General features: G+C 36.0%; 1 protein-coding gene across 12 annotated transcripts in view; it reads left to right on the top strand.

Moving 5' to 3' along the window:
• Nucleotides 1-13,227, top strand: part of LMBR1 (limb development membrane protein 1) — a 146,423-nt gene that overhangs the window by 129,693 nt on the left and 3,503 nt on the right. For 8 of the 12 annotated variants that reach the window (XR_013353108.1, XM_077849524.1, XM_077849525.1 and 5 more), the window contains 2 exons: nucleotides 5,656-5,817; nucleotides 9,142-12,446. Coding sequence is in view for 10 of the 12 variants with exons in the window: in XM_077849524.1 (XP_077705650.1) it covers nucleotides 5,656-5,817; nucleotides 9,142-9,227 (248 nt within the window). In the remaining 2 variants the exon portion in view is untranslated. Of the gene's footprint in view, nucleotides 1-5,655; nucleotides 5,818-9,141; nucleotides 12,447-13,227 lie in introns of those variants that run through there. The other 4 variants (XR_013353109.1, XM_077849526.1, XM_077849529.1 and 1 more) reach the window with 2 other exon arrangements.

Genomic DNA, 13,227 nt, shown 5'->3' on the forward strand with positions numbered 1-13,227 from the left:
GATGCTTTATTTTTCTTGTCTGTTGTCTGTTGCAGTACCTGGAGCTTTGAGCACAATGTTGAATAGAAGTAGTGGGAGCAGACAATCTTGACTTCTCACCATAGCAATAAAGCATTCTGTTCTTTACTGTTACCTGATAAAAGCGGTAGTATTTTTTTGCTTGTTTATTTTGGTAGATGCCTCTCACCAGGTTGAGGAGGTTTCCTTTTTTTCTCTTTTGCTGGAGTTTTTATTGGATGTAGGATTTTGTTAAATGCTTTTTCTGCATCTGGTGACATAATCACATGGCTTTCTTTTTTAAACCGTTAATGTGCTGAATTACACTGAGTGATTCTTGAATGTTAAACCAACCTTGGCATTCCTGGGATATATCCCACTTGGTCATGACATAGTAACCCCCCCCCCTTTTTTTTTGTTGGGTTTAATTTGATAAAATTTTACTTAGGATTTTTGTATTGGTATTTATGAGTGCATAGATCTGTAGTTCTCTTTTCTTGTTAATAATTTTTTTCTGGTTTTGATTATGTAAGTAATGTTATCTTGATTGAAAGTATCAGAAGTATTTCCTTCTCTTCAATTTGCTGGGTAAATACTATCCACTAAATGTTTGTGTCCCTCCAAAATTCGTATGTAGAAACTTAATCCCTAGTGTGATGCATATTAGGATGGGGCCTGTGGGAGGTGATAGGTCATGAAGCTCCACCTTCATGAGTGGGATCAGTGCCCTTATGAAAGAGGCCCCAGAGAGTTCTTTTGCCCTTTCTGTCCTGTGAGGTTACAGTGAAAAAGATAGCTGTCTGTGAACCAGGAAGTGGACCCAGACACCAAGTCTTTTGGAGCCTTGATCTTGGATTTGTAGCCTGCAGAACTAACTGTGAGAGATAAATGTCTGTTGTTTGTAAGCCACTCAGTCTAGGACATTTTGTTATAGCAACCCTAAAGGACTAAGACAATGAGTTTTGTTTTTTTTTTTAAGACAATGAGTTTTTATAGAATTGGGGTCTTTTCTCTGTCAATGTTTGATATAGTTCACCAGTGAAGAAGCCATTTGGGCCTGGAATTTACTTTGTGGAAAGGTTTTAACAGCAAATTCTATTTCTTTTATAGATAGAGGACTACTCAGCTTTTTAATTTCTTCTTGAGTGAGTTTGTTAATGTATTTTAAGGAATTTGTTTATTTTATCTATGTTATCAAGTATTTTGGCATAAAGTTCCTTTATTATCCCTCTAGTATAGATAGATATATCAGTGTACTGCAGTGTTATTTACCTACTCCTAGCTAATATTGGTAATTTGTGTCTTTTTTTTTTCTTTAATAGTGTTGCTAGAGTGATTTAAAAAAAATTATTAGAGAGTGCACAGATGCTCGAGTTAGGGGAAGGGTAGAGGGAAAGAGAGAGAGCACATCTCAAGCAGACTTCCTGCTGAGCTTGGAACCCCTTGTAGGTCTCGATCCCACGACCCTGAGATCATGACCTGAGCTGAAATCAAGAATCAGGAGCCCCAAGAGGTTTATTGATTTTTACTGATCTTCTCAAAGGACTAGTTTTTAGTTTCATTTATTTTTCTCTATTTTCCTTTCATTGATTCTCTCTTATTTACTTTCTTCTGCTTATTTTGGGGTTTATTTTTTTCTTATTTTTCTGTTTTCTTAAAATTGAAGCTGAGTTCTCTGATTTGAGATCTTCTTTATTTTTTAACACTGGCACTTAGCACTATGAGTTTCTAAGTACTGCTTTGGCTGCACTCCTCTGAATTTTGATCTGTAGTGTTTCCATTTTCATTCAGCTCAATATCCTTTCTGACTTTCCTTTTTTTTTTTTCATCTCTTGACCATGGATTATTTAGAAGCCTATTACTTAGTTTCCACATATTTGAGGATTTTCCAGAGAGATCTGTTAATGATTTCTAATTTAATTCCATGTAGTGAGGAAATATATTTTATATGACTTGAATCATTTTGAATTTATTGAGACTTGCTTTATGGCCTAGAACATGGTCTGTCCTCATGGATCTTCTCTATGTGCTTGAAAAGGTGTATTGTATTGGTGGGTAGAACGTTCTATGAATGTCAGATCAAATTAGCTGATAATATTACTGAAGTTCTTTGTATCCTTACTGATTTTATAACTGTTTTATAATTTATTGAAAGAAGGGTTTTGAAATCTACTAAAAATATGGATTGGTTTATTTCTTCTTACATTTCTGTTTTTGCTTCATGTATTTTGAAGTTCTGTTATTAGATGCATAAATATTTAGGGCTATTATGTTCTCTTGATGAATTGACCCCTTTATAATTATGATGATGATGGTGACATTCTTTATCCCTGGTAGTCTTCTTTGCTATAAAATCTACTTTGTGTGACATTGAAGAGCCATGTCAGCAATTTTTTGATTATGGTTACATAGTATATTTTTTTCTATTCTTATACTTTCAATATATTTGTATCTTTATATTTAAATAGTTGTTTTTTTTACAGATAATGTAGAGTTGGGTCTTGCTTTTTTATTCAATCTATTAATCTTCATTCTTGAATTTGGATGTTTAGACCATTTACTTCAAATGTAATTATTGATATTATGTTTGAATCTACAGTCTTGCTCTTTATGATTTATTTCTTTCCATCTCTTCTTTGTTCCCTTTTTCCTCGTTATCTTCATTTTTCTGGATAAAAATGCATTAAAAAGATTCCATTTTATCTCCTTTGTTGGCCTATTAGCCATTACTGTAAAATCATAGCACTTAGTAGAAGAGCCTTCCCACAGCATACTTCCATTTCTTCCCTCCCAGTCTTCCTGCTTTTGTTATCATACATTTTATTTGCACCCATGTTATAAACCCTATAATACATTGTTTTTATTTTTGCTTTAAGCAATGACCCTGAGATTATGACCAGAGACAAAATCAAGAGTCAGACACTTAACCAACTGAGCCACCCAGATCCCCCAATCTCAGTGTTTTGTCAGAGGACATTTAACTTATACATTTATCTTTTATGACAAGATATGTGTGTTCTTTTTGGCAATCTTACATTAAAGCCATATCATATCATGTCAGCCATTTGTGTGAGATGCCAGTATATATGATTTTTTGATAAAGTTACTTTAATGATCCTTAAGTGTGTCCACCTTTATAAACTCTCTTTCGCTTCTTTTTGCTAGTAAAGAACAGGAGTATGCTTGCTAGAAATCAGAGTCTGCTCAGGTGAGCTAATGAAGGAAAATTCTCGTGATTTATATTGGAGGTGGAGTAACCAGCTCTTTCCTGAAATGAGGTTTTGTACTTTGGTTCTTGTATAGGTATGACTAGAAAAAGATCTTTATTCAAGGAATTATGCATAAAACATTTTCAACTGCATCTTAATGTATTTTATTCCCAGATAATCCAGATAATATGGCTTATGCTTAGCCACTGCTTGACTAACTAGGCTTTTTACCTGGTGTGTATTTTACTCATCTTTTAAGGAAATGACTTCTGAATAGGAGTGAGCATTTCAGTATTTGACTAGAAGAGTTAAATAGCAATATTTGATAATTGAGGTTTTTTTAGTTAGTAATATTTTAAAATATGCTGCTTTAATACCGTTTTATATCTTTCTCCAGAAATAGAGATGTTGAAGAATAATAAATTTGTACAATAAGTGTTAAATTAAAATTTTAAGTATTGTTATGTTTTAAGTGTTGGTGCTTCTAACAAAGTACATTTAAAGTTTAATAATTGCTGTCACATAAACCTCTCAGACAGAAGTTGAAGGAAGTGATTGTTTCCAAGTTCTTGCTGTTCAGTCTTACAGGTTTTAAGAATTGAAGAGCTGCATGTGTTGTCCAGAGTGATCTTTTAGTCAGACAATATCAGTTAGATATTTAAAAGATTAAATTAAATTAGAAACACCAGCATCTTTGTAACTAGTCCCTGTAATCTAGTATTTTGTCTGGTACTCTTTGGTGCACGATAGCAACATCCTCCTGGATTTCTGTCTGTGAGGTCAACCTGAGATGTCTTTAGGGCCACACATATACTGAAAAGATTGCTCTCTGTCTGGGGTTTCATATTAGGTCTTGGCCCTGACTCTCAGGATATCAAGTTGAATCCACCAAGATAGTCCTAGTGAAAGCACTTCCCGTTGTTCATAACTTACCTTCCATTGTCACTGTGCTCAGTGCATGGCACCATTGTCCCAGTGTGGTACCTCAGCCAGGTTCAGGGTGTAGTCTATGTGGCATATTCTATGTGGAGTCTGGGTCCCTTTATTTTCTTTAAAAAGATATTTTATTGTATGTTTTTATTAATCTTCTCTTTAAAATATTATGGTAGATAGATTATTGTTTCTCAAGTTCAAATACGTTGGCCCTGTGTAAATGTGGCCATAGAAGAACTACTTCTTGAAACCTATTTTTGTGATACTTTTGGATATGAAGGTTTTTCTGTTGTCTCTATGCACTGCTTTTGTGGTCTCTATAACAGGTTATGGATTGCTTTGGGTGGGGATGAGAGCTAAGTTTAAAAGTCAGCTGATATGAAGTGGAGTTTGGTTACTCTTGAAATCCTTAGACCACTCCTAAAATAAAGATACTGGATTTTGTTTATACAGTCCTTTGTGGTTAAAATTTTGTATGGCCCCAAGTACCTCTTCCAGCAGTCCCATCATCTGTCGCTGGACTGACTACCTAAATGTTGTTTACTTAATTATTTACAGTGGTCAGAGAAATCCTAGCATTCACGTATTCTTTTCAATAAGTATTTGGTCTAGGGCACATAATTACTGAATAGGATGACTGTTTGAATTATTTTTTTGAATAAAAAGACTTGTTTTTTAAAATGTATGTAGGTGAATTTATGTAACTTCAATATATATATAAAATAACTGCCTCTCTAGGTTTGCCATTTTACTCCACAAGCCTGTAGTATCCGGTTCAGATTAATAATGTTTTCATTCCCACTCCCCAGCTTGCCAACCCAGAAAGGAATCACCCTAGTTGTTTATTTGTTTATGTGGTAACTATTATGTATATATAAGCATTGCCCTGGGCACTGGGATTATAGAAGTGAAACAAACAAAGTCCTTTTTCTCATAGAACTTAGTAGTAGTACTAGTAGGGAAGGTAGGCAATAAATAAACCAGAAAGGAAAAGAAATATTTCAAGTAGTATGTGTTACAAAGAAATGTAATTAGGATAGATGGCCATGGAGGGTCCAGCTCTTTCATGTAGAGGAAACAGTTGCCCTCTCCAAGAAAGTGATGTTTGACCTGGGACCTGCATGGAGGGAGGAGCCAAGCAGTGGGGAGTGGGAGGTCTGAAGGTTTGTCCACTGTCTTCTCCGTCAGACTCCATCTGACTCTTCATATTTGAGTTGAGCATACTGTGCCCTTTCTCCCCATGAGCAGCACAGTGGATTTCTTGTCAGGGTAAGTATAGTGAGTGACAAGGGACATTCACTCCAACCTCATCACTTCCAAGAGACTGTGACACACGGAGAAAGTAGGTTAGGGCTGGCTGAGGTTCCTTAAGATAACAATTACATATTCTAACTAGGATTCCCACGAACAGAAATGAGAAAGTCCATGGAATTTGATCTGATTTGTACTTTATTTTGTAACATTTAAATATATTGTACCTGATTTTATTAAGGGTTATTTTATTTATTTTTAACAGGAATCACTAGATTTGATCTACTTGGAGACTTTGGAAGGTTTAATTGGCTGGGAAATTTCTATATTGTATTATCCTACAATTTGCTTTTTGCTATTGTGACCACATTGTGTCTGGTCAGAAAATTCACCTCTGCTGTACGAGAAGAACTTTTCAAGGCCCTAGGTAATCCTGAGGTTTATGGGTATTTTTTCTCTCTTTCTGCTAATTTCTAATTTTGTCATTTGAATTAATTTTAAATCTTCATCTGTTCATTTTTCCTACTGTGTGAAACCATAGAGGTGCCATTTCTGACCCATTACCACTGGTTATGCTCTTGTTTGAAATCACCTCATTAAGCCTCAGCTTCCTTATCTGTAAAATGATGACAATATCTTCTTCTCTCGAAGACTGTTGTGAATATTAACTGGAATATTTCTTGTAAGGGCCTGAGCAGAGAGTCCTGGCACATCAGAAGAGCTCAATAAAATGAGCTCTTTTATTGTTAGGATGATGGTGTGGAGTGAGGTGAGGCTAATGGCCTAGAGACTTATTTTTTGGTAATGATACCTCTTACAATTTCTTAGTTACAGATTACTTTTGAGGCTTAGATTTTACAAGTATTGGGCTGACCTATAATGCTCTTCAGTAAGCCAGATAACTCAGGATAAAAATATTAGTATTCTTGTCATTAATAGGAGATGGCATTCATTATTATGTATTCCATAAGTCACATACATTATGACCATATTAAAAAACTCTTAGGTTTGACTAAGCTAGAAAGTGTATAAATGTTACTTATGAATGAGTTTTTCCATTCTTACTTCAACATTAGCACTAAACATTTTATATGTTTTTATTTTACTTCATATTTGTATAAGTTTTATTTTATATTGTAGGAATACCAGGGCAGTATAAACTATCTTGCTATATAAACCCTCTTGGGTTTGGAGTGTGTAATTTTCTAATAACAGAAGGGAAAGGTAATGATTTATTGTAGAAAATCCTAACATTAGGTCGTTTACCTGACTTGACATTGAATGCTTATACTCTGTATTCCATTGTGGCTTTTAGCTGTTGCAAAAGGCTACATAGTGATTGGTTCATTAAGATCCACATAACTTCAAACTTCTGAGCAACAATAAAGCTTCTCACCCTACCAAGTTCTTCCAACCCCTGTGATTGAAGGGATGACCTTCGGAAAGGGAAAAATAATTCAAATTATTTATTCATACATATTTTATTACATTCACCCTGTGAAGGGATGGCTGGTACAGTAGTGCCTTGAAGTGAAAATGACATCTCATTTCATCTGAAGCACCGGATAATGTATGGATTTTCGTGCTTATGTTTCCTAATGTTGGCCAGGTTAAAATTTGTAAGGTGAAGTGGGAATCAACAGTTCTCTCAGCAAAATGTCTAAAGTTAGAACTTCATTTTTTTAAAATTTTATTTATTTGTTCATGAGAGAAACACACAGAGAGGCAAAGACAAGGCAGAGAGAGAAGCAGGCTCCTCACAGGAGCCCAATGTGGGACTTGATCCTGGGACCCCAGGGTCATGACCTGAGCCAAAGGCAGACAGACACTCAACCACTGAGCCACCCAGGTGTCCCTAGAGGTTCATTTTTAAGCCCATAGTAGCATCAGTGAGACTAGTTAGCCAGAATGTCAGATCAATTCCCACTTAGCTGTCACTAACATGAGATGCTTGTAGACAAATTGCAGTAAATTTAGTTTTGAGTTAAGTATTCTAGATATCATCTTTCTGAGGAAGTCTTCATTAATACAGTGAGATATCATTAAAGTGAAGTCATGTATGTTTTGTTGGCTCTTTGACCATAACAGGCAGTAGAATTATCAAGAGTTGTGTAAAACTAATAGATGGATTTGTTTTTTTTGTCCAAAATGTTTTCTGTTACTCTTGGGAATGCTTTAAGAAAGAAATGCATTGTAAGTACAGAAAGATCCTCATTAAGTATATGTAATAATGTGTGAATAGTCTGAGATCTTAAATCTGATTTCACTGGGAATCATAATTTGATTATAAAATTTTATTATCCCCCCCTTTTTTTGTAGGCTTTTTTCTTCTGCTGCTATGTCCATTGATAATTACAGTACCTATCTTATAGAGTATCTGGTATATAGATGGTGGTGGAAGTGACTGTTTCTGCAGAGAGACATATTATAGTTTTTCTTAAAGATGTGTAGCCTGTGCTGTACCCAAGTTTTTTTTTTTTTTTTTTTTGTACCCAAGTTTTAGAAGTAATAATGGAAAGTCTCTCCTCAAAGGGGATTCCTTTTCACTTGGGGCACTGATTACTCAGCTGGTTTCTCTCTCCACCTACCTCCTTCTCCAGCAGGCCCGGTTTAAATATGCTTTCCCACACCCACCAGCTGTGGGTTCCTGTTGTCATGCAGTGGTTTGGCCATTCCTGGGACTTGAACTGTTTATTGTGTTGGATTGATTTCTTTTTTCCTTCCCATTCGTCCATCATAGACAGACTTAATTTTACCTTTTCTTTCATTAAGATATGCAGGTGATAGAAATTTTAAAATTCGGAGTGCTGTGTTGACTTAAGAGCGATATAAAATTGCTTAACTGCCAGGTAGATAGCTTTCTGGAGTCTTAGGGGAATAGAATCTTATCCAAGTATGTTTTTGAGGTGTCACAAAAGTCTGAACCTCGTAAAAATGTTTCCTCAAAATCTTTTCCATAGATGTGCTGGTATTCTTGAACATCTTTGTGCTTCATTTTGTTAATAAGTGCTGACAGTTTTGGTGCCACATGAACTCTTAAATTTTCTTCTACCTATTATTCCTGAGTTGCACAGTATTGTTGTATATATCAGGTACATTATGTAAGAGACTAGTGGATGATCCAGAGGGAAACTAATATAACTTTAAAAGATAGTGTAGTGTAAATTTTTATTCTGTGATATATCTTTGGATAACAAAATCTTTATGTTCAATTTATTCTTTTGCCATTTCTTCTTTTTTTTATTTTTTTGATCATGTTTTCAAAAGCTTTTCCTTTTAATTATGTGCTTACTATTTTGGTGTGTCTCTCTGTATGTCTTCCTGTGTGTGTACTTGCATGTGTGTTTTTAAAGCAAAAATAGGATCATATTTGTCTCAGGTTAGTTCCCCTGGGAATCACACTTTGGGGCTGGGATGAAGGAGGAGGTGTATGAGAGGGTGCTCTTGGGATTGTGTGGAGGGCAGAAGGTGGAAAAGGAACTAACTGTGCAGAGATAAGAAACCAGAAGCTCTCATAGACCCCAGAGCTTGCATGGAGCTGAAGAGAAGGCATGGTTTCCTGGGGGTCAGCTGTCTTCTGCTTAAGCCTCCCAAGGAGCCTCCAGTGGGGACAGGAGATCTTTCATCCTAAAGGGGATCCAGCCAGCACATCAGAGCTTTCTCAGTAACACTTGACACTCTGCCTTATTAGCCCTCTGCCTACCCAAGTAACAATACATCATTTCTTACCATTTTCTTAATTTTTCTGCAGGGCTTCATAAGCTTCACTTATCAAATACTACAAGGGATTCAGAAACATCCAAGGCATCTGCAAACGGGCATCACAAAGCACTGTGAGACATGCAGCAGCACTCTGCAATCAAGAGATCTGGGACCCCCACACTCCTGACATGCCTGTCAGTCAGAAATGACTCGCACTGACCATGCTTCACATTTAGGGCCTGAACTTGGCAGTGCCATTTCTTTCATAAGCTCCTAAGAACTTGGTTGCCACAGGCCCTCTTCTCATTTAACTTTGTGACGAATCCCGCAGTTGCCAGCCAAACGCAGGCTCCTTAGGGCAGCACATTCTTCTGTGGATACATTTGCTTGCACCAATTGATACAATCACCCGTATGAGAATGCTAGAAAAGGCAAACTTTGGGGGCCTTCTAAGAATTCAGTTAAATACCATTATATATTTTATTCAAAATGGAGAAGCTGACGTGAAAGACATTCTTGGTACTTGGATGTGAAGTGAAGGCCCTGCAAAAATGCAGGTTTATAGGTGCCGTTATTTCAGTGGGTGCATTGGAGCAGTAGTTTGCAAATGATATTTTTCACTTCCTTAAAGAAAAAGACAAAAGCATAGTTCTGGTTTATATTTCAGAATGATATTGATTGGACTTTGAGTCAAGGGAAAAATAGAAAATTCTTTCAAAACCCGGTTCATGCTAGGACACCACGGGAATACCTTCCTCTGTACAGTGTAGTAGACTACATAGGATGTAGTCTTGTAGTTCTGTACAAGATTATGCACTTGTAGTTCTCTGACATCTTTTGTGTATGTAATTTAGTATTACCTCTCATAACATAGTTGCCAGTGTCGAATACACTTGTAACTTGGATTTTGCCTTATAGGCTATATGTACACTTTATTTTTTTAAGCATTTTTTCAAAATCTCTCAGCTCCTTGTGCTCCTGTGTCTGTTATTAAACTACAAATGCTCTGTGGTAGAACCACCCCCCCCCCCCGCCCCGTCACCACATTCTTCAGGCCTTGGTTACTTTTATATATGCCAGTTTACACCTCAGATTTATAAACGTTTCCACTTTAACACCCAGATGCACATTGTCAGTGTTCATGATGTGAGAATAGTTTTGTAGTGTATCATGATCTGATAATCATTCAGTTATTAAATTATAAGTACTTCTGGGGATGGTTTCTTGACTTTAAGTCCACTGAATAAAAACTATGAAATTGTACTCTGTATTACCATCCACTCAGAGTACTGAAAACTGCATGCAGAAATGAGAGATGAACCCCTTTGTACATACTTTGTAGTTATGCAGTCTCTATAAACACATAGTTTCACATGCACTATGTGTATGGCAACAAATTGTCTGTGTTCAGACAAAAGTAAAAGAACATTTTTCCCAAATTGTTGAGTTTAAAGGGTGTTTTGGAAGAAATTTATGAAAATCAGACTGTATATATTTGACAAAAAAATTTCCACATAGAGCCAAAAAAATAAGAAAAATTAATCTCTGTATTCCTAAATTCCATTGAGTATACTTCTTTATTTATACCTCTATATTTCATTCTGAGCTTCTATTGTTAAAATCAGCCCAGTTTTAAAATAAAAGAACATTTTGTGATTCTAAACAACACTCCATAAATACTGCCAGTCTAGTATTGGTGACTCTCTCCACATAAGATATGCATATTGAGGAAATTAACAGAAGTTGGCTGTTTCCTAATTTCACTGGTAATTACACTTCTTTAAACATTAATTGCAAGCTTTGATTTTTACTGAAACTTGCTTGCAATCCATATTTTGAGCAGACTGTCAAGGGGAAAAGAGAAAGAAAATTTTTTAAATAAAAAAAGTCACTTGTAACTTACACTGGTTTCAGGGCACATCCATAGGAAGTTCTTGGGTATTTGTAAGATGTCTGAAAATTTCTGAGTAAAATATTAAACTTTTCAGTGTCTATATCAATTTTTTGTTCATTTGAAAGTTTCTTTCCATCAGAAAATTTAGGCCAGGTTTGGATTAGTAAGCAGTGAAATGTATTATAAATTCTTAGAGCTGTTACTGGGTGCATCTTTGTTGCTTTTGAGACAGAGGATACTATTGCCGCACATGAAGGGCAGTTTTGAACCTTGGGTCTCAGATGCCTTTTATGGGAGCAAGTACAGGTCGTAATATACTCTGTTTGCCACATGATTACAGCCACTGGGGGTTCTATAAAGAGTATATTCCTGGTCATGTACACAAGAGTCTTCCTTTTGAGTAAGAGACTTAGTCTAAATGCAGGTGTTTCTATTGGACATACACTGGCGGCTGGCTGCATGAGGGCATGGCAGAAATGGGTGGCAGGCAGCACACCGAGGCCAAACGTTGAAGTCTGGTAAGAACAGCCCCCCCCCCCCAAGCCCAGTCTTTCATTTGTTGCAGTTGTTGTGCTGGTGAAGGAGAAGGCGGCTGGCCTGACACCAGAACACCCTGTTCCCACAGTCAAGAGTGGCCCTTGGGATGGCCATTTTATTCTTGTTGGGTAGGGGGCTAGGTGGCTGTGTGAAGTCAGATGCTCCGTTGACTTTTTCTCACCTTAGGATCAACTTTAAAAGGGCATTAGACACTGAAGTTACAAAGTTTTTTTGTGGAGACTTAGCCTATTCTTAATTGGTTCTGTAATACTTATTTTAAACTTACAAATTTTATAGATAACATTTGTAATTTTTACTGATTTTTTTCCAAGATATTTCTTAGATTTAGTATTTACTTAAGCTTTATATATATTCTATATAAAAATAGACCTGCTCTAAAAGAAGAGACTATGTGAAAATCGCATGCACATAGATGTTAGCTCCTTTAGTGCCACACTGAGAGGTTGATTGATTTGTGGATGAGAATGAAGTCTTCTGCATGGTTTGACTCTTGGAATATTCAGGTAGTGTTCTGTGTGCACCTGATAGTAGGGGCATCAGTGTCTGCTTGCTTTGCTGGAGCGCAGTAGACCCGTCTGTGCCCCCGTAACCGCTTAACCTGCCTACAGCACAGGCTTACGTCATTTGAAAACCCTATGTGGCTTTCTTTGTTGTTAGCACAGTATTAAATGTATAAAGGCAGAATTCTTAAAATAATTTTTAAAAATAGCATTTATGTAGTACTGACTTTTAAAAAACTGGTATGATGTTACTTTTAAAATAATGTTTAGATGCACTGGTATATTACTTTTGTTTACAGAGTGTTTTGTTTACAAATTATCTGTTGGCCATGTTTGTTTCTATGAGATACTTTTAGTGTGACTTTTTAAATGTCTTAGAAATTAAAGTTTTACAAAAAGTGATTTCATGTTTTGGTTTATAAGCATTCAAATGTATTTTTGTTTTACTTTTAAGTCTTAAGTACCATCGTGGCTAAAACTTAAGGTATATGTAGGTTACTTCCATTTCTTTTTTATAAAGGGCAGTATGGTTCTGGTGAGATGTTGGACTGAGGAAGAAGTGAATGTTCTCTCTCTTTTTGGAGTTATTGGTAGATGAATTTCTTCTAAACATTTGCAGCTAAAATGTAACATCAACAATTGAAATCATTTATGTCATCTAATTGTTTGAGTTATGTAGATATATTTGATTCCTCTAATCTTTTCCGTAGAAGAATTGAACCACACCCACTTGTGGTCGGGCAGCTTAATCCAGAGCTCATGGAAGAGTAAATGGCATTAGCATCTGGTGAATTCACTGCCAGACAGAAGCCTTTATAGCAGTGGCTTGCTTTCCAACTCTCTGACCACAAGAAGAAATACTTTTTACATTGTAGTATGCACAGGCACACACAAACACATGCACAGACTTCTATACATGTGAACAAAAATTTAACAAAACAGTACATATTTTTACTGTATGTGATGCCTGCTGGCATTTTTCATTCTATTTTTTTAGAATACTAGACACAAACCACTAATACTAATGGATGGTGAACTTCAGTTGGAAAAACGTGACTTCAGGGATCTAGTTAAAAGATGAACGAACACAAAAACTTTTTTTTGACTTTTGACTATTAGGTAAAATTCATTATTGCAAATACCACTGAAGCAAAAGTATTATATATGCAGATTACTTGTTGCA

This window comes from Canis aureus, chromosome 15, assembly GCF_053574225.1.
Source record: "Canis aureus isolate CA01 chromosome 15, VMU_Caureus_v.1.0, whole genome shotgun sequence".
NCBI lineage: Eukaryota > Metazoa > Chordata > Mammalia > Carnivora > Canidae > Canis > Canis aureus.